The sequence below is a fragment of the Tachypleus tridentatus genome, chromosome 12, assembly GCF_004210375.1.
Source record: "Tachypleus tridentatus isolate NWPU-2018 chromosome 12, ASM421037v1, whole genome shotgun sequence".
Taxonomy (NCBI): domain Eukaryota; kingdom Metazoa; phylum Arthropoda; class Merostomata; order Xiphosura; family Limulidae; genus Tachypleus; species Tachypleus tridentatus.
This window is the reverse complement of record NC_134836.1, coordinates 79,852,342-79,875,135: the sequence shown is the minus strand read 5'-3', so window position 1 is coordinate 79,875,135 and position 22,794 is coordinate 79,852,342. Positions and strand designations below refer to the sequence as shown.

Here is a 22,794-nt window from a genome sequence, read left to right as displayed (position 1 = left end):
ACAAGTAGCATCTTAACCATGGCTATACCTATCGTATCTCAACCACTCTGAAGAGCTCATAGTATTGGTTTGAAAGGTCTTGTTGGTACTGGATGTAGCAGATATAGCATGGTTACACTTTATTATACACTCTCATTATTACAACCAAAAGTTTTCATTAATAACCACTTAAGGATACTTCTAAAAACTCAAATTTAATTATTATTATTTCTTAAATTTCTAGTTCTACCTACATTTACATCCACAATTTCAAAGGTTTGTCATAAATATGAATAATTAATTTCAAGTGATAGTAAAGTAGAATAATTATAATGCTGTTAGTTCCTTTTTAAGGGAACAACAAATGTTATGACACAACACTAGTTTATACACATTTTTGTATTTTTTGGGTAGTATAATCAAGTTGTTGACAGAAGTGGAGAGACAGGAGAGGATGTAACGAAAAAACTTGTGTTAGAACTTGACCCTAAAACAAAAAAGGAATTAGTAGAAGTTAACCCACTTCTGATCTCAAAGTTGAAGCACCATCAAGTAGAAGGTAAATAACAGTAGTTAAGTATACAGAAGTACATTATAATGTAACTTAGTATAGAGAACAATAGTTAAATATAGAGAAATACTTTAATGTAACCTAGTATAGAGAACAGTGCTTAAATATAGAGAAGTTCATTATAATTAGGCTTGGTTTAGAGAACGGTATTTAATATAAAGAGAAGTACATATGAAATACTTTGTAATGCAACCTAGTGTAGAGAATAGTAGTTAAATATTGAGAAGTACAGTTCAAGGACATTATAATAGAAAGTTAGGGTTAACAGAGGAACCTACTGGGAAATTCCTGAGGTTTTTCTATGTTAAACCAGGAATTTTTCACTGTGTTTAGATATTCCTTTATTCCTAAAATATATATGTTAATATCTGTGTAAGTTACAGAGGTTATTTGGTCATGTTAACACAGGATTTTAACATAGTTGTGTTTAGAAAGTGTCTCAGCTAAGAACAGTACATACTCAAGTACTTGTTTATTCTTTATTATTTCTAATTGATGCTATTCCAACAACACACACAAATAAAAATTGTTTACAAAAAATACTATGTAAATAGGTATAAATAGATCTTATAATACTGTGGACAAACATTCCTGATGTTTGGCTTGACAAAGGTAATTTTGATGCCATACCGAAAACTAAGGTTCTTGGTCACCATAATATCTTTGTGACTTTTTTAGTGTTTTTATTCATTGTAGTTGAAAGTGGTGATTCCTGCAATTAGCAAAATAAAGCACCAAAACAATCATGTTCATGAATATAAATGAAACCAAAACTAAACAAACAGAAATTTCTTTTTTTTAAAACCTTGTAAGAGTTAGAAATTTTGGATTAAATTAATTTTGTAAAACTGAAACTAGAAATAATTTAATATGCTTATACTAAGTTTCATTCAGTGGGATAAAGTGTTATTACTGTGAGAAAATGAAAAAAATTGGGAGTATCAATATATCCACCCCAGTTTTCAAAAGTTTAAAGGAAATTGTGACAAGACATGGTGTTTTAGTATGGAGGTTAATGTACAGTTATCAATGATAAAATTACCGTACATGTTTCTCGTTATAATGTATTTCAATTACAATGAGTACATGTTGTCAGTATATAAACAAAGGAAAGTTTAGATACAAAGGTAGCTGACGGTACAAAAGATGGTTGTCCATTAAGTAAATCATGATCTTAGAATGTATCTCTCATTAAAATTATAGTCAGTGTTTCATGTATTGTGAGTAATTATGACACAAGGTGATATCATGAAGTCTTTTGTCTGTTGAATTATTCCATCTTGGCATCTGTAAAGTTGTTTTTTTAAAGATAACAAAATCTGGAACAAGTCGCACATTGTGTCCTTTGCATTGTAACATTAAAAGTTGTATAGTTTGTTTCTGCTATATAAGATGTTAGAAAACATACAGTATGTGTCTTCAAAACAACTGTTAGAAAACGTACAGTATGTGTCTTCAAAACAACTGTTAGAAAACATACAGTATGTGTCTTCAAAACAACTGTTAGAAAACGTACAGTATGTGTCTTCAAAACAACTGTTAGAAAACGTACAGTATGTGTCTTCAAAACAACTGTTAGAAAACGTACAGTATGTGTCTTCAAAACAACTGTTAGAAAGCGTACAGTATGTGTCTTCAAAACAACTGTTAGAAAACGTACAGTATGTGTCTTCAAAACAACTGTTAGAAAACGTACAGTATGTGTCTTCAAAACAACTGTTAGAAAACGTACAGTATGTGTCTTCAAAACAACTGTTAGAAAACGTACAGTATGTGTCTTCAAAACAACTGTTAGAAAACGTACAGCATGTGTCTTCAAAACAACTGTCAGAAAACATACAGCATGTGCCTAGAAAAGAATTCTGCTGCATAGGTGAACTGATAAGTATCTGTAAAGAATGAAGTGTAAGTTGGTAATACATTAGTAACTAGAACTGCTTTAACTACAGGTGTCAAGTTCATGTGGGAGTGTACTGTGGAATCCTTGGAACAGCTGAAGTCTGGGAAAGGTTCTGGATGTATCCTCGCACACTGTATGGGGCTTGGAAAAACTCTTCAAGTTATCACTTTTATCCATACACTACTTACAAATGAGTACACAAAGGAGTTTTTCTCCTCGGTATTAGTGGTCTGTCCGTACAACACTGTTCTTAACTGGAATAGGGAGTTTGACCTATGGCTGGAAGAGGATGAACTTAAGATAAATGTAACTATGTCTTTATGCCACCTTCTGAAGAACACTGAATATAAATATGAAGCCTGGTATATCTAACACCTTTCAATTGACAAATCATTGCTCAAAGGCCATGTAATCATCTTTGACTTGTATTCAATATGTAGTTCAACTGCTATTTCATGAATTAATCTACTTAAATTTGTTATCAAACTGTAGATATTATTTGTTTATAGCAAAATATGGGTTTGCTACCTATATTCTAATATAGGTAGTCTATAATTATGACTATAGTTATAATTATAGTCAAGTTATAATCTGACTATGTAGTTTATAGTTCAATTTTGATATTAAACATTATTAAACTTAATGTAAAAGTAAATATTAAAAATACATGAATATATAATTTAGTGAGTCACATGGTACATTGAATGCAGAACCTGTTCAAATTAGATGTGTTTGATATCAAAATACTAAGTCTGTAGTTTTTTTTACAAATTAGGAACTCAAATTACTGACATTAACAAACTAGAATATAACAAGAACCTCACTTATTTTCTGTTTGCTGAGCTATCACTATATTTAGTGAATTAAACACAGTGGGCCCTGATTCACCTCTTTCCATTTTTGGAAATGATCCCTCATACACTCACATATGAAATGTAAAAAAAAACAATCAGAAGCTCAGAATGTCCCCTTACTGATTTTCTTAGTCATTTTCAAATATGACATCATCTCTTTCTTTTGAGACAAAACTTTTAACTGGTAAGTAGTTTTTATTCTGTTCATGATTTTGTTTTTGTTTTTTTAAGATACAAATTAGCTTAGTTATTAAACTTGATAAAGTATAATGGAATTCTGTTGTATCTGTGAAGTAATTTAATAATTTTTAGTTATTCAAATATATAAAATCTTCAAAAAATGTATTTTATTTCACATGCAAAACTTTGTAACGTTCAGCAAGTTAAGACAAAAAGCAATAAGTACAAAGGTCAACACTGGAAAAGGTAATTATTTACTTTATTTTTCTATGTTTTGAGAGAAGTTTAAAAACTTGTTTTTAAATTGTACAGACACACACACACACAGTTTATAATAATTGAAATGTAACTTTATTTTATCAAATAAACAGTTGTTGACTGATCTCTTGGATATGTGTAGGTACAAGAACTTGCAAGTATACGAGATAACTATGTTCGGGCTAGTAAACTGGATGATTGGAAGGAAGAAGGTGGAGTCATGATTATGGGCTACGACCTCTTTCGTTTGCTTGTTCAGGACAAATCTCGTGGAAAACGGGTCTCAAAAAAACTTCGAGACAGGTTTTACACTGCACTTTTAGATCCAGGTAGGCGTTTATGTAGCTTGTTTGAGACGTTATGTTTGGTTTTTCAGCAAGCCGTATGTTTGAAGAGTTACTTTTAATAAGTATTTATGTACTATACATGGAAGAAGAGTGAAGATTTTTATGATGAATTTGCTTTTAATATTTTGTTTATAAGTTACTGAAAAAAGTGTTTTTCAGGTTACATGGTAGGTAGTATGTGATTTTAAAAAATCATTATTAGGGAAATAATATTGATTGTAATTCCAAATTTGCTTGGTGTATCTACTCTAAATGTAGCAGGAGTTTAGTTAGATGTACAAACCTGTTCTACAGGAGTATTTGTATCCAAGATGGGTTTGTTAAGTGATCACTTAGATAGATACACTGTTGTCCATTGTATAGTTTTCATATTGTATATCTCTACCGTCTCCAAAATGCTTATCTGCAGGGTTTTTTTTCAGTATCTCATATTTACTCCACTGTGAACTGTCTCTTAAATCAGCAGTGTAAGATATATAGGTAACAACTCTTAACATCAAACACTTAGTACCACATAGAATAGCACTTTATTAAACATTGTGTCTTGCACACTTCATGTAATACTGGTTTTCACCATACTGTATTCTACTAATGTGTATGTAATAAGGTGTTTATAAAACATTTGTTTCAGTAATTTTAAAGAGTTTTATAATACAATAAATAAAACAGACTTTTCTGTGGAATGTTTTTGGCCTGTTATCATTACTAACTTATAAACAAATTATAAAAGATACATGAAAAGTAATGTAAATTAAACATTTAACCATGTCTTCGTTGATGTGCAAGTGTCGGTTTTAGTTATTAAACTTTTCTTTTTATGGTATAACAATAAATATAACATAAACATGTAGCTAATAATTCATATTTTAATAGTTTGTGGATTAATTTTATAAGGCAGCACTTTAAAAAAAGTACCAAATTTTTCCTGGTACAAGTATAGATATTTTTTTTCTCTAGGCATCCCATCTTCTCTAATTTAATCATCACCCCCTCCAGAGTACAAACTTACCATAAATTACTTGTTATAATATCGTCATCACTCTGGCATAACATTTTTCGCAGCCTTCAATCTTGTTTGGTTACAGAGCCATCAAATAGAAAATCAGATCTTTCTTGCTACAATCACCTGTTGCATCATCTCTTTGTTAATAGTTTCTTTTTACATTTAGTACTACTGTATTACATTGTTCTCTGTAGGATTGTCAGTTTTGGTGTCAGTTGAAGTCTTATTCCCATGGGAACACATCAGGAAGAATTGATCAAGTTATAATGGCTTTTGTTGCATGGTTAGAAAGCCAGAAAAACTGTGATAGTCCATTAAACATTATCTGCTTTTTACCTGTTACCATTTTGTAATCTTTGGTGCTTTATTTAATTACATAAACAATTTAATGCCATGCTACCTCTAGTTTTAAAAATTAGGGTTGAGTGTTTTGTGATAACAAGAAACTCACTTGAAATAAAAATATATTTTTAAGACAGCTGGTCTGAATTCTAAAACTTTAATTAAAATAAAGTAGAGAAGGACGTTTTGATCGTAAGTCATCTTTAGGTTTACAAAGAGTTTGCAACTGACCATTGCTGGACACATTTTAGGGACGAGAGTGTAAATGGGTACCGTATTGTAGAGAGTGTTGCAGTTAGATGCTAGGTTATTAGTTAGTATATGTATAAAAGTCTGTCTTTATATTGGTTTAATTTTGGTTTGAGTTTTCTATAAGTAGGATTTCTTTGATTTTGAATTTGTTTATATTTGTTTCCCTATTTAGTATCCGAGTATTTTCTGTGGTTATGCAGTGTTTGAAAAATTGTGGAAATGTTTTTATGTGAGTGTGTGTTCTTTGAATCTAATTTCTATTTTTCTGCTTGTTTCTCCAATATAGAAGTCATGGCAGTTGTTGCATTGCATTTTACAAGTTATGTTGGTGTTGTGTTTGTCAGTGTAGTTTTTATATAGTATGGACCTTAGTTTTGTGCCTGTTTTTTGAATAAATTTGGTGTTTACTAGAACGTTGTGTTTGGTTATTAGTTTTTTCCAAATGTTGATTATTTTTTCACTGGTAATGACAATTTATGGTAAGCAGTGTAAGGTTTTGTAGTTTTTATTTTGGGATTTATTATTGTTTGTTGTTTGTGTTGATCTAAATCTGTGCATATAAATTTTCAATGGTTTCTGGAGGAATTTTGTTAATGTTCATGAAGTGTTTTATTTTGTTGATTTCATCATTAATTTTTTTCAGGTGAGCATAGTTTTGTGGCTATCTTTATTTAGTTTCTTAATATGCTGAGTTTTTGTTTTGTTTTTCATGTGTTCAGTCCCAGGGTTAAGTGTCATCGACTGTAAATGATAAAATAACTAAGACACAGAAAAGTAGTATATTTATTGTTTTTCATATGAATTTTTAATTTGTGTAACATAATTTGATAGTGTAATGTGAGCTGCACATTCCTCAAGTAACTTAAAACTTGTGGCATGAATAGTAGTTAGAAATAGTTCAAAGTGCAATGAAATTTAAGTATTGATAAATGTATACCATTATGAGTATAAAACTATTCAGGATAGACAAGTGTAATTTTGTGTTACGTTTCAAGTCATTTTAGAAAGAAAGGAGGATAATTTAGATTTATGTAGTTTTGTTTTTTACTGTTACCAATCTTGTAACAGAAAAAAAACTTTGAAATTTATTTAGGAGATCATAGACATCGTGCAAATGAAATTTGAGATTTTTAAGATGAAGAAAAAGTATTTTTAATCTCAATGTGGAAATAACTTTGCACTGAAAATAAAACTATAAATATTCAAAGACAAATCTCAGTACAACTGCTTCTTTAAACAATCTGATTTTTGGATAACAAAGACTCATAAGGTGTACTGAAAGTCTTCAAAATTTTGTGAATATGCATGTACTGATGCAAAGGTTATAGTGTGAAAACTATAAATACAAAATGGTCACAGGCTTGGTTGAATTTTGGTGAGTTAATTTGTATAATTTCATTCATGAAAATTTAAGTCAACCAAATTTTGAAATAATTTGTAAAGAAATACTGTCATTAAAAATAAATAAATAATTGTTTTAACAGTAGAGTGTATCCATAGCTTACTCTAAGCCACATTGATTTGTTTCCAAGATTTTAAAAAAATTTCTCCTGAAGATCAAGAAACCTTTTGAAAAATCTTGCATATTTTCCAGGATTAATAAGATTTAAATTTTGGTTTTCTTCCTAAGTACAACTCCTTGAATACTGTAGTGAGATCATTTAGTAGTGATATTAAGTTTTGGTTTCATTCTATCTTAATATGCTTGATTGATGTAAAGAACAAAGTTCCTTGACCATTATTATTCTTAATGTAGGTCCAGATCTTGTTGTTTGTGATGAAGGCCACATCTTGAAGAATAACACCTCAGCCATTTTTAAAGCCATGAATCGTATAGTAACAAAAAGGAGAATTGTACTGACGGGTACTCCTTTACAGAATAACTTGGCAGAATGTGAGTAGTTTCATGCTTTGAAACTATTAAAAGTATGAACCAAACCGGTGAGGTATCATGTTTTAAAATAAATAATAATTATAAATATTTCAACAACAAATATATTTTATGGTTGATATGTCATAGTTTTGCAGTAATTATTCTGAAAAATGTTTTTTTTTTCTCCATAGCTCTGAGGGGTACTGCCTTTAATTAAACACCATTTATTAATTTTCAAACATTTTCTGCATTTCTCAAACTGTAAGTTTCCATGTATTCAGAAACTGTCATCTGTTGGAAATACACTTACCCTTTTTTTGTTTTTAATGTGATTTCTTCTGTTAGTGGTTTTATTTTTAGGATATTGTGTGGACAGTTTTATGTCACAGTAACTTAGTTTTAACAGAAGTAAGAAGCAACAGCTAAAAATGATTTTACAGAGAAATTTCTCATCCTTCTACATTATTGTAGAGAAACTGGTTTCAGCAATAATTTATGGTTTTTAAAAGATAATTACAGAAACTCCCACTAGATCAGACAGAAGATTCTCTTATGAAGATTAATCTATTTAAAAAGAAGCCACCACAAAGCTGAGAGGTTTTTTGTCTTATATATATGTATAGTACTACCAGTTTTGAAACTGTAGGAATATTCTTTTATGAGAAAACACAAGGAAATGAAGGTAAGTGAGGAATTCTCTGGCATCTGATGACAGAAAAACTTTTTATATGTTAGTAAATTTATTGTTGATCAACTAGAACATAAGGAAACTAGTTATTAACAACAAAAATTATAATTATTAGGTACAAATTAAGTTTGACAAATAATAAAATTTGAAAAATATTGCCTATATTAATCTAGGTGTTGGATATGGATGTAAGTAGTTTTTGTATTGTTCTATGCTATTTTCACAGCCACTATAAAAAAAAAAATTTATGAATGTGAAACAAGTTAGAATTCATTAGATAAATAAAATGGAACTTTCTAATCAGTGATAAACTTTTTTCCTTTCATATTTACCTCTTATTACTCTCAGTGTGTGTTAGGGATTACATGAGAAATAAGCTTTTCAGTTACCATTCAAAACACAGAATATTTATTGCTCTATTGAAAAGTAACTGCAAAATGCACTTGTAAGATTTTAGAATTGTATAAAAAATAGAAACCTGTAAGATGAAAAGTAGATTTGTTTATAACACTAAGCAACAAAATTTCCAAATGGTTAAATTTTATAGATTGATTGCTAAATCAAATATTGTAATTTTTCTTGTCCAAACTAGATATTAGGTAGAAAATTTGTATTAAACTGCATACAATTTGGTTACGTTTTTTAAGTGTTAGAGCAGAAGATATCAGTCTCCCTTCCATTTTAGAAAGGGTTAATATTCAAAAGAAGGATAGGTTTCATTGATACTACCCATAGTAGCAAGATGAGTTTAATATTGTTGCTGTGTGCTGCCAAATAACCCATTTATTTATTAGAATTACAAAAATCTTGTTTCTTGTAACTTTCCTAATCAACCCAGATGTTGTAAAGTAGAATATTTGTCTCTCTCTCTTTGTGTGTACTTCAGGTCTGTGTTTCACTATGTATATCTTTAAATGTATTGTTTAATCTTTCATTCTGGTTAAGATAATATTATTTGTGGACATATTTGATCATTATTTCTGAAAGTAGCAACTGTTTCGTATATTTTTCTTTCAGACCACTGTATGGTTGATTTTGTGAAACAACGGCTTCTTGGTACCAAGAAGGAGTTTTTTAACAGATTTGTGAACCCCATTACTAACGGACAGTGTGCCGATTCAACTCCTCATGATGTGAAGCTAATGAAGAAGAGAGTTCATATTCTTCACAAGCTTCTTGAAGGTTGTGTACAGGTGATTAAAGGCTCATTATTACTGATGAATGTCTCTGACACGCACGCACACATTTCCAATATCTTAAGGATGTATGGAGGTATTACAGGTATAAGGAAAATAAATTATGGTTGTATATGGCTGTCGTCTGAACTTGGGAAAAAGAAACGAAACAAGAAGGGAATGGAAATGGACATATCACTTGATCAGCTAATGACCATATAGCATAGTTCTCTGGAGTTTACAGGAAGAATAAAATCACTACATTGTTGGCTTCCTCACTTTGTTCATTGAAAGTTTGGTGTTTGAATAGAACCCCAATTTTCACCATTATCTGTTAGCTTTAACTGTTGTTGTAATATACAACCGAGTATAACATTTTACAATTGGAAATTGTTCATTTATTTGTTTAGCCAGTGAAGAAGCCACTAATATAGTGATTTTACTCTCCATGTAAAATTCACACAACTTAGTCTGCTGTGTCATTATTAACTGATCAAGTCATATGTTTATCCCTGTCTTATTTGGTTACTATTCTCAAGTTTGATAACCATCCTTACATAGCTTTTTTATTTAGTGAAAAAGTTTTTCCATATATATATATATATATTTTTTTTAATAAGATGGTGTACATGGGTTACTGAGTTATAGTGTATTCTAAAGCTTTATACATTTTGCATATAATAATAATAAAATTGGTAGTCGAAAGGTTGTATCAAATGATGATAAAGTTGTAGTATTATTAGAACTAGGTCAGTCTTAAGAATGTTGAAGAATGATGAATGAAAATAAAATATTTAGTTTTGGGCTATATGCTTATCTTAGACTTTGAAAAGCCCTGGATAGCTGAGAAGTGGCATATACAACAGAGATAGAGTAACTGTACCAGGTAGTTCTATCTGTCTAGCTTCTGATGAGCTATAAAGAAGAAATTCCAGTAACTTTTGTATTACTTTGATATAAGTGTCTGTGTCGTCCCTACACACAGAGTGCTAGAGCCCTCTATGATAATCTTTAGTTAGGCACTACAACACCAACATTTCAGTATGGACTTTAATGTCTTGTGTCCAGACAGGTTATGAAAAGTTTTCTTTTTTTGGGTTTCTAATGTTTAAAGTTAATGAAATGTTTTATCTTTAGAGGACAAAGTTCATTATGAAGGAGACAGGTCAAGAAAGCAAGAGTTTTATCCCTTCATTTTAAGGTCATTAATCAAACATATAATTGTAATTATAATGATCCAAAGTTTATTCATTTGTATAAATGTTTCTTTTTTCAAAATCCAGTTGGTGTTTATAACAAATGTTAATTTTCTTCCAGAGATGTGACTACAATGTCATTAGAAAACATTTACAGGCTAAACATGAGTATGTCGTTTGTGTCCGTCTCTCGGACACCCAGATAAAATTATATCAGTATTTCCTGGACAACATGGCAAGAGGAAGACAAGTAGGTAGCCACAAGGTAGCCTCTGTCCAGCTGTTTTCTGATTACAGTGCTCTTCGTCAGATCTGGACCCATCCATACATCCTGTACTTGAACAAGATTCGTAAAGGGAATAAAATGGTAATGATTATTTTGTGATTTGCAACAATGTTTCTTTCATACAGTGTTGTAAAGTCAGTTTTTGTACTGCAGTATTCTAAAAAATAAAATTGTTTCTATGTATTCCTAAGTAGCCATTTTTACCAGTGTAATGACTTATGTTCACCCTGTAGTTTTACTTGTTGTAGTGTTGTGTAGCCATTTTTACCAGTGTAGTGACTAATGTTCATCCTGTAGTTTCAGTTGTTGTAATGCTGTGTAGCCAGTCTCTAGCAGTGTAATGACTAATGTTCACCCTGTAGCTTCACTTGTTGTAGTGCTGTGTAGCCAGTTTCTACCAGTTATACATCTTCATACTTACAGTGGTACATTAAGTAGGTTTATGAAACTGTGTTTATGTACAATAATATCTGTATATGCAGTTATAAAATGCATGGTCAGGTGGTTAAGGTATTCGACTCGTATTCTGAGGGTCGCAGGTTCAAATCTCTGTCACACCAAACATTCTTGCCCTTTCAGCCGTGGGGACATTATAATGTGATGGTCAATCCCACTATTCATTGGTAAAAGAATAGCCCAAGAGTTGATGGTGGGTGGTGATGACTACCTCTAGTCTTACACTGCTAAATTAGGGACAGCTAGTGCAGATAGCCCTCATGTAGCTTTGGTCGAAATTAAAAAAACAAATAAAACTTCATACATATTTTTTTTTTAGTGGATTGCTAGATGAAAATGTAAAATTTGGTTTGTTTGTAAGTTAAGAGTTCTTGTTGGCTGGTTAAAATTTCAAGATTTCTTTCTTTATACTCTTGACAGACAGATGACTGGGAAGATTCTAACACTGATATTTCTGTAATGTCTGAAGAGGAAGGAGATGATGATGTTATTTGTCTTGAAAACCCTGAACCTGGCACTAGTTCCAACAAGTGAGTCTGTGACTCTTCTTCTTCTTAGTATAAAAATATACTGCAGAGTAATTTAACCAGATCTGTATCATTAAACATGTATTAAATTACTGTTACAGGAAGGATGGTGACAGCAGTGAAGAAGAAGTTATCAAGAAGTGGAAGACATCTAGACTAAGTATGTAATGTAGTCTAGACTAAATATTTAAACTAAGTATGTAACGTTGTCTAGACTAGATGTTTAAACTAAGTACGTAACGTTGTCTAGACTCTAGACATTTAAACTAGTTAAATATTGCTGTTTCAATTACAATGCAACAAACCTAGATGTGCCTAATAGTTGAGATAAAAATCACAGGAACTCTGGACATCTTTTAAGAAATTTGTTTCAGATTCTCAAAACTAGTGATGTCTAAAAATAGCATTTTAGGTGTATACTATGACTGTGGCAAGTCAAAATGCAAGGGAATTTCTTCACTTCTGAAATTACTTAAATTGGCTGGATGATGAAAGAGTTTTTGTGGAAAGATACTTGTATATAACAGATAATACATAATTTACAGCTGAAGTGTCAAAAGGTACATTTACATATATAATAAAACATAATACTTAAATTACAGTTAGTTTCTGCAGATACATTTACATATAATAAAACATAATACTTAACTTACAGTTAAAGTGTCTAAAGATACATATATGATAATGTAATGCATAAGTTACAGTTAAATTGTCTAAAGATACATATATGATAATGTAATGCATAAGTTACAGTTAAATTGTCTAAAGATACATATATGATAATGTAATGCATAAGTTACAGTTAAATTGTCTAAAGATACATATATGATAATGTAATGCATAAGTTACAGTTAAATTGTCTAAAGATACATTTACAAAATAATAAAACATAGTACTTACAGCTAAAGTGTCTAAAGATAAATTTACATATAAAACAGTTAATGTAAATGGGAAAATAAAACTAGAACCAGTGAGTGAGGTTGACTTGACTAAACTGTAGACAGTAAAATATGGGAAGATAAAACTGTAACCAACCAGTAAGTGAGGTTGACTTGATTACACTGTAGACAATGTAAACTGTAACCAGTAAGGTGGGAAATTATATCAAAAAAGTAAGTGTAGTTATACTGATATAACAATGACAGTTGGAAAGATAAAACTTATTCAGTATGTAATGGAATATTTTCTCATGTTTTGTTTTTGTTTGACAGAAGTTAAGTGTTTTTTGTTGTTTTTTTTTTCTCTTGTTTTTGTGTCTAACTGAAAGGAAAATAAAGTACAGGAAAGAAGTAAAAGGTTTGATAATGACGTAAAAATTTATTTGTGTTAAACATGCAATAACAAAGTGAAAAATATAGCTGTTTGTCTGTGACTTCCTGAGCATAGCTAGAGAAAAGAATCAAGAACCAGATAGCACGAACAGAGATGAGGACAAGGAATGGTGGTCTGATATACTTCCAGAAGAGGAGTCTAAGAAAATAGAGCTGAGTGGGAAGCTGGTCCTTCTTTTTGAAATTCTAAACAGATGTGAAGAGATAGGGGATAAAGTGTAAGCCATTTCTTTAGTTTGCTGAAAGATACATTATCTAGCACTTTTAAATTAGTTCAAGTAAGATTACCTTGTTTCTGATTGTGTGTTTAACTTTTTATTAAACCTGATCTTATTTAACTAAAGAAGAATATTTTAGTGAAACTTCTTGCAGTCTGACATTTGTTAGTCAGAATTCAGTGTTATGTCTTAACCCTCACTGTAATGTGTAAAAGACAACATCTGTGACCAACAGTTGTTCTATAATTAAAACAACTTCTACAGTTTTTAACACTTATTTTAGTCTGGATTTTATTTAAAACATGCTCTTTCTTTGGACACAGTATCTCACTTGTCTTACACTGTACTTTATTTAATATGTAGTCTTTCTTTGGACATTGTGACCCACCTATCTTATGCTGGACTTTATTTAATATGTACTCCTTCTTTGGATATTATATCCCTTCTGTCATACACTGGACTTTATTTAATATGTGCTCTTTCTTTGGACATTGTCTCACCTGCCTTACACTGGACTTTATTCTACTTTTTGAGTGCTTGACTTGTATTTGAACAGTCTATTCTGTTTGTTTTGGTTTTCATTTCCATCTAGAGTATACCATATATTGTGGAACAACGTAGCTGTATCCCACCTGTCTTTCTTCTTTAGTTTATTATTTAGTCAAAGTCTACTGTTATTGGACTTAGTAGAAGATATGTTGGAGAGAAAGAACCAGGAGAACAATGAAATCTCTGACCCTGAACAGAAGGGATACTATGGAACGTGGCTGAACGGTTTAGATTACTTCCGAATGGATGGGTCGACCAGTGCTGACAGCAGGAAAAGATGGATAGAACATTTTAATGATTTAGAAAATGGCAGGTGTGTAAACTCAAGTAATTATAAACCACGAAATAAATTTACCATAGTTACAGTTTGAACATAGAGGGCTAGCCAAACAAAGGGGGTTATACCTTGCAGTAAAAAGATATAAAGAGCACGTGGTTCTTTTCCTCCATATTTTTTGTCCATTTCAGATGTGAAATGCTATTTTTACTATAATTAATTGTGGAAAATGTAAAAATGGGTTGTTTATGAGAAAGAATCTTTAACGCTATATTTAATGAAAGTCACTTAACTAATATTAAACAATCGATAAGTTGAGAAAATGAAACTGATGGTGTGAATATTATGTGAAAAATGTGAACAGTGTAGAATGATTAATACTGTATCTACTGTGTGTACATTTCATTGCTACAGGTAATCATGATATGTGCAGTCTGTGGTATAGTTGTAAAGTTAGTGATTTTTTATGAAGTCATTGTGAAGTTCCCACACTAACCTCCTATTTCTCACATCCCATTTGTAAGGTTGTTTATCATGGATTGACGATAAGTCATCTCTGGAAAATGTGACTTCTGACATGGGAAGTGACTAACTTGGTAACACTGATTAGTAGAAGGCATGGACTCAGTATGGTGTTACATGACTACTGTTGTTGTAAAGATTCTGTTAGTGTAGCATGAAATGAAGAACTGTTTAGTGATAATCTTAAAGTTATAAGAATGTTGAAAGATAAAATTCATTGTTTCTAGCTATGTCTAGAGTTTAATAAACAGAAAGGCATGCAAGTCCATGTGAGAACAGTGGGTATTATAAACCAAACCATTGTGTGCAAAATAGTAAAATATTTGACATTAAAGACAGCTCACCAGCTTAAGTTTAGCTGCATGCTACTGTGATGGATCTAAACTGGAATATTTTGGATGCTGTTTCTAAACATATCCTACTGTAAAAGACAGTAAGGACTGTAAATAGAGTATTTTGAAGTATGTTATTGGTATTATCTTCTCTTAATGTATTCTTAATGTATGCTGTATTTCTTTCAGGCTTAAAAGAAATAATAAAAAAAAACTTTGTTGTCACATGTATGGTACAAACCTAAGTATGGTTTAGGTATGGACAAGTGCTTTCTGCAGTAAACCTCACAGTCTGAAAACTATGTTGAAATATGTATATGTGAATCTATGCTTTATTGGTTTATAGTGCTTGATTACTTTTGATGTATTTTCAGCAGTCACTTAGGTACAAGATAACTTGTCCTATTGACAAGTTGAAATATTTCCTATTCTTTTGTGTTTTTCATAAATGTATTTTTCATTATCTTAAGTGTAAATGAAAGTATGCCAGGGAGGTATAAACTCAATCCAGTATGGTTGGATATCATTGTTTAGGGTAATTGGCTGTTAGAAATGTATACCGTGGAAAGCAGTGTCATTAATCTCTACATGTTTGCATGAATTTCACTAAATGTACCATCCATTGTTAGAACATGTTTACAGTTTTTACTGTGTTTTTTTATAAATATAATCGAACACTAGTTATGTAAATTCTGTGGAGTTCACGTTGTGATGAAACTGGATGATTAAGCCCTTGAAAATCCTGGACTTTTCTTTCGTTTAGCATGTGGAGACTAAGTTAAATGATGTTATTGTGTGGCACAAGTACACCACACCAGGTGGTATTATAGAATGTCTCAGTAATATCACTTAGCTACACCAGGTGGGGTTATAAAATATCTTAGTAACATTACTTAGCTACACCAGATGGTATTATGGAACCTTAGTATTATCACTTAGCTTACTTGGATTCATCTAAAACAATTTTCTTTTCTTAGTTTTTTCATAGGATTTCATATTACCTTTTTACACACACACAGGCACAACCAAATTTGAGATTCAAGCTGTTACGATACACAATGCTATAGATAATGTTAACTTGTGTTTTTTGTAGTTCAGAAATTGATTGTTCTAATATACCAGTTATATCTGGATCTTGTACTATACATCTGATTGTGTAGTTATAGAAAGTTTTATATTTCTGGTACTAATAAAAGCTGCATATAGCTGCTGGTAAGAAATGATTTATGTGTATCTTTAATTGAAAGATCTCATGTTGTCCACTACTAAAGACTGTTATTTTTTTCTCTCCCCCTCTAACTTAGGAGTCGCTTGTTCTTGATATCAACCAAGGCTGGGTCTTTGGGAACAAACCTCATTGGAGCCAACCGTGTGATTATTATGGACACTTCTTGGAACCCTTCTCATGACACACAAGCTATCTTCAGGGTGTACAGATTTGGACAGAAGAAGCCAGTATATATATATCGATTTCTTTCCCAGGTAATATTAACTGAAAATAACCAAAAATGAAGAAACACTGTAGGACCCAGTCACTGAGAAAAAATAGTTACCTATCTTAAAATGAAACACTGTAGGAGCCAATTACTGAGAAAAAATAACTTAAGGCATTGTCTGAAAATGATTTGTCAGTATACAGTAAAAGGATCATGTTAACATAAAAAGGATTTTTAACAATAAATCAGTTAAGCAAGTGATTTGATTTCTTTTATATGTAGACTTCTCTCATCACTGCACTGAGATAGAATCTGCAATTAGGATAAGTGCAGTGGTATGTTACAGTCTTGAATGGAGTTATCTTTTATGCAGTTTTGTGATCATTTAATGACTTCTGTGATGTTGAGGTCTGCATGTTAAAGAAACAAAGTAAGACTTACAAGATAAAACTAATTGATCAGTTGACATTTTGCTAAAAATCAAATTTTTGTTTTTTTATGATTTACGAAAATAAAAATAAGTCAACTGACGAAAGAATCAAAGACTTGTTTTGAAATGAAATTATTGTACACAAATAAGTTGCCAATACTTAAGAATTCTGTGTTTAATGAATTTTGTAACATCAAACTATAATTATTGTTTTTAGGGCACAATGGAGGAGAAGATTTATGACCGGCAAGTGACCAAACTTTCACTATCTTGTCGTGTTGTTGATGATCAGCAGATTGAACGTCATTTCAATGCTGCAGACTTAGCAGAACTATACTCCTTTAAACCTGACATCAAAAGTAACAGACCAACACCAATGGTTCCCAAGGTTAGTATTATATGAGTTGGTTTAATAGTAAATGTCAGCTTACACACTTGATATGTTTGTACTCCAGATCTGACAAGTTGCATTGTTTCCAGTGTAGCTTCTGATCTGAAGAACCACACTGTCTTGTTTCCAGTTTAACACCTTATCTGAAGAAGTACACTACTTTTTCCATTGCAGCTCCTGATCTAATGAGCTGCAGTTTGTGATATCATTTTATCTCCCTATCTGATAAACCAGCTGTTTTATGTTTCTGATTTGTTTCTACAATCTAAGAAATGTTTTTACTCCATTGTGCCAGTTAACTGTGTATTACTAGACTCGTACATCTCGACATCATAGCTAATTGTTTTTAAATAAAGAGGAATATGGTTACCATTATAGTGTTTCCAGACATCACACATAGTATATCATGGAAGTATGTAACAAGTACTTAGTAAGTGCTACAAGTAACCATAATTACCTCAACACCAGGATCGACTCCTTGCTGACTTACTGTACCAGTATGCCGACTGGATTGTCTCCTATCATGAACACGACTCTCTGCTTCAGAACAACCCGGAGGAGGACTTGACAGAGGAAGAGCGGCAGTCGGCATGGCAGGAGTATGAAGCAGAACGTGAAGGTTCTATAAACAATCTTTCTGTTTAAAACAAATGTCTTCTACTAACTTTAATAAATATCAATCCATATAAGTATAAACAGACCAAGAGTATATAACACAAGGTACAAGTTGGTTGTAAAAATATTCAATTCATTACAGTTGGAAAGTAAATAATGTGTAAATTTGCATTTATTTTAGTCACAAAGTTGTAATTTTATGTTAGTTTCTATCATATCTTGAACTTTAGTATATGAAATATCACAAGTTATATATGCATAAATGAAAAAGTTATATCCATTAATAACCATTAAGAAACAGTATTTTTAACATGTGAGCATATCCTAGTGGCAAGTCTGAAGGCTTGTAATGCTAAAAACTGGATTTCATTGCCCATAATAGGCACAGCACAGATGGCTTACTGTGTATCTTTGTGCTTAACTATAATCAAACAATACATGATCTATGAATGTATTGTCCCTCTAAACATCTTACATTGCAATAAACATGTATCAACTCACTCTCAGTAAGCATGCACTTCTACTCTTCTAACATCTTGGTTCTTACCTGCTCATTTTAATCCATTTTCTTCAGGTACTGGAGCCAATATGAATCAAAGATTCCAACAACAACAATTTCGGGGAAACCCCACTCAGAATACAAATGCCGAGTTCCAGGAGGTTTCCCAGAAGATAAACGAGATGATTCAATCCATTAAAACTAAGGTGATTACTGTTTTCTTGTAATGTTTCTATTGTACTTTATCTTAGCTTGAATTAAATGAACAAAGATGTGTTACCAACATTTGACAAAACTTCATAGTAAGTGATCTTGTCTGTTTTTTGAAAGTGGAAATTTTGTTTATCACCAAAGTATAAAATTGATCATATAAAGATTGGATATCTTCATTATCAGGAGGTTTTCTTATTGAGGCTCTGATTGTATATAAAATTCATTCTATTATAAAGTTTGAATATCTTCATTATAATGTTTTGTAATTAAGGGTCTAATTTTTTATACAATTGATTATATTATAGAGATTAGATATCTTCATTATAATAAAGTTTTGTATATAAGGGTCTAATTTTTTATACAATTGATTATATTATAGAGATTAGATATCTTCATTATAATGAAGTTTTGTAATTAAGGGTCTAATTTTTTATACAATTGATTATATTATCGTGATTAGATATCTTCATTATAATGAAGTTATGTAATTAAGGATCTAATTTTTTTAATAAAATTCATTATATTATAAAGATTGGATATATTCATTATAAGAAAGTTTTCTTATTGAGGGTCTAATTTTTATACAATTGATTATATCATAGAGATTAGATATCTTCATTATAATGAAGTTTTGTAATTAAGGGTCTAATTTTTTATAAAAATTCATTACATTATAAAGATTACATATCTTCATTATAAGGAAGTTTTGTAATTAATGGTTTAATTTTTTATAAAAATTGATTATATTATAAAGATTACATATCTTCATTATAAGGAAGTTTTGTAATTAATTAATGGTCTAATTTTTTATAAAAATTGATTATATTATAAAGATTACATATCTTCATTATAAGGAAGTTTTGTAATTAAGGGTCTGATTTTGTATAAAATTGATTTATATTATAAAAATTGGGTACTTTTATTATTGGGATGTTTTCTAATTAGGGGTCTAATTTTGTATAAAATTTATTATATTATAAAGATTGGATATCTTCATTATTGAGAAGTTTTGTAATTAAGAATCTGATGTTTTTGAAATTGATTATATTATAAAGCTGGGATATATTCATTATAAGAAAGTTTCCTAATTAAGGGTCTGAATTTTTTAAAATTATATATTAGAGATAGGATATCTTCATAATAAGGAAGTTTTCTAATTAAGGGTCTGATTTTATATAAAATTGTACATATAAAGCTTGGATATCTTCATTATTGGTCTCATTTTTTATAAAACTGATTATATTATAACAGTTGGATATTTTCATTACTGGGAAGTTTTCTAATTAAGCATCTGATTTTTATAAAATTGATTATATTATAAATATTGGATATTTTTATTACAGGGAAGTTTTCTAATTGTCTGATTTTTTAAATATAATTTGTTATTTATATGATTGGATATGTTCATTATTGGTCTCATTTTTTATAAAACTGATTATATTATAACAGTTGGATATTTTCATTACTGGGAAGTCTTCTAATTAAGCATCTGATTTTTATAAAATTGATTATATTATAAATATTGGATATTTTTATTACAGGGAAGTTTTCTAATTGTCTGATTTTTTAAATATAATTTGTTATTTATATGATTGGATATCTTCATTATTGGTCTCATTTTTTATAAAACTGATTATATTATAACAGTTGGATATTTTCATTACTGGGAAGTTTTCTAATTAAGCATCTGATTTTTATAAAATTGATTATATTATAAATATTGGATATTTTTATTACAGGGAAGTTTTCTAATTGTCTGATTTTTTAAATATAATTTGTTATTTATATGATTGGATATCTTCATTATTGGGAAGTTTTCTACTGAGGGTTTGATTTTTTTTTATAAAAATGATTGTATATCTTTATTTGGATGTTTTCTAATTATAGGTCTGATGTTTTATAAAATTGATAATATTGTAATGATTGGATATCTTCATAGTTGGGAAGTTTTCTAATTAATTGTCTGATTTTATGTAGAATTCATTATTATACAATTTGGATATTTTCGTTGCAAGGAAGTTTCATAATTAAGGGTCTGATTTTTCAAAAATTGATTATATTATAGAGATTGGATATCTTCGTTATTGGGAAGTTTTCTAATTTGGGTCTGATTTTGTATAAAATTGAACATATGAAGATTGGATATTTTCATAATTGGGACGTTTCTTAATTAAGAGTCTGATTTTTCAAAAATTGATTATATTATAGATTGGATATCTTAATTATTGGGAAGTTTTCTAATTAAAGGTTGATTTCTTTTATAAAATTGATTATATTACAGAAATTGGATATCTTCATTATTGGGAAGATTCCTAATTATGGGTCTTATTTTGTATAAATTTGTACATATTAGAAAGGTTGGATATCTATATTATTGGGACGTTTTCTAATTAAAAAGTTGACTTTTTATAAAATTGGTTATGTTATAGTGATTGGATATCTTCATTATTGGGAAATTTTCTATAATTAAGGGTCTGAATTTTGTTATATGATTTATTATATTATAAATGTTGGATATTTGCATTATTGGAAGTTTTGTAATTGAGGGTCTGATTTTTTTTTATAAAATTGGTTGTTATAATGATTGGATAATTTCATTACTGGGAAGTTTTTTAACTGAGGGTCATATTTTTTTATATTATATTCTAAAGATTGGACACCTTTATTATAAAGAAGTTTTCTTATTAAGGGTCTGATATTTAATAAAATTGATTATATTACAGAGATTGGATATCTTCATTATTGGAAGTTTTCTAATTTAGGGTCTGATTGTGTATGAAATTGAACATATAAAGAATGGCTGTCTTCAGTATTAGGAAAGTTTTCTATTTAGGGTCTGAATTTAGAGTTGATTAAACAAATTGGGTTTTAAATATCTTCCTAAGCTCCTTTGCTTCTCATGTTAATAGGTATACAAAGTACTGAACTTGGTTTGTTGGATGAAGTTTGTAATGATTATTGGTAGGTATATGATTTTAATTCTATCTACGAATATTCCTCTGATGAGAAGTTAATACTATTAAATACCAAAAAGGAAACTACGGATAAAAGATTTATGTAGTTTTAACATACATAAAGAACTTGAGTGTATTGTATCAACATGTATAAGTAACTTGTGTGTTTTTGTATAACCAAAGCGTTCAGTGTGTAAAAGTAATATGCATTTGTTTTATAGAACCCTAATCAAAGTGCCCAAGAACTTAGCAAGAGTATCTTAAGTTCTCTTCAAGTGACCAGAAACTATCTGCAGACACAGCAGTTGGGTTTCCTTCGGCAAAAACAGCAGGTGAGTCATTATTGGATGAAGACGTTAGCGAAACTTAGTAAATCATTTTGAATATATATGAATTCCAAATGTAAAAATGTGTAAATTTTATTATTTTATGAAACTGTAAACTGAAATATCTGTACATTTTTATTGTCTTCATAGACAATCTGTGTTTAATCATTGTTACCAGCTACTGCTCTTCATTTCTTTTCTTTTCCTTCTATTATTGTTAATCTAAGCATCTAGAAACCTGTTTCATTAGTGATATTAAATTAAATTAGTTTAATTTAGCTACCTTAAATATATTGCCTCTCAATAAAATAATGTTTTATCTTGTTCATTGTTAACTCTCACACAAACATAACTGATTATGACATTACCTTAAAGTTTTTTGTAAAGGTCATTTAAATATCATTGAGTTATGTTTGTAAGAGAATTAACAATGAACAAGATAAATTATTTTATTGAGAGGTAATACTTAAGGTAGCTCAATGGATTGTTGTTTTTTTTATCAAATTGGTGATATGAAGTTAAAAAAGATTTTTTTAAAGTAATAGCAAGAAGTCCAATGAGATGAGTTGAATATTTCAGATTATTAACAGTTGTGTCTATTTTAGTACATGGCCAGCAAACAGATGATCCCTCCAGTCTTGACAGATGCCATCAACAGAATAAGCAGAAGAATTCAGTCCTTTGCTATGTACGAACGTTACTGGCAGGTACGACAAGTCTTTGTGTTGAATACAAACATCTTTTATCTATATACCTTGACTTTACAAGGTACACTATATTATAATGATTCAGGTCACAACCAGAATATGTACAG

The 22,794-nt window shown here is 30.1% G+C and overlaps 1 protein-coding gene across 2 annotated transcripts in view; it reads left to right on the top strand.

The window, feature by feature from the left end:
- XNP (ATRX chromatin remodeler XNP) overlaps window positions 1-22,794 on the top strand; it is a 34,736-nt gene that overhangs the window by 10,469 nt on the left and 1,473 nt on the right. Inside the window, exons 7-22 of one of the 2 annotated variants that reach the window (XM_076470373.1) lie at window positions 394-538; window positions 2,500-2,756; window positions 3,885-4,071; window positions 7,443-7,580; window positions 9,265-9,440; window positions 10,740-10,985; window positions 11,781-11,890; window positions 11,989-12,047; window positions 13,274-13,436; window positions 14,086-14,298; window positions 16,421-16,598; window positions 17,200-17,370; window positions 17,842-17,992; window positions 18,563-18,693; window positions 21,876-21,986; window positions 22,586-22,687. In XM_076470373.1, the coding sequence (XP_076326488.1) occupies window positions 394-538; window positions 2,500-2,756; window positions 3,885-4,071; window positions 7,443-7,580; window positions 9,265-9,440; window positions 10,740-10,985; window positions 11,781-11,890; window positions 11,989-12,047; window positions 13,274-13,436; window positions 14,086-14,298; window positions 16,421-16,598; window positions 17,200-17,370; window positions 17,842-17,992; window positions 18,563-18,693; window positions 21,876-21,986; window positions 22,586-22,687 (2,538 nt within the window). Of the gene's footprint in view, window positions 1-393; window positions 539-2,499; window positions 2,757-3,884; window positions 4,072-7,442; window positions 7,581-9,264; window positions 9,441-10,739; window positions 10,986-11,780; window positions 11,891-11,988; window positions 12,048-13,273; window positions 13,437-14,028; window positions 14,299-16,420; window positions 16,599-17,199; window positions 17,371-17,841; window positions 17,993-18,562; window positions 18,694-21,875; window positions 21,987-22,585; window positions 22,688-22,794 lie in introns of both variants that reach the window. The other variant, XM_076470372.1, reaches the window with a different exon arrangement.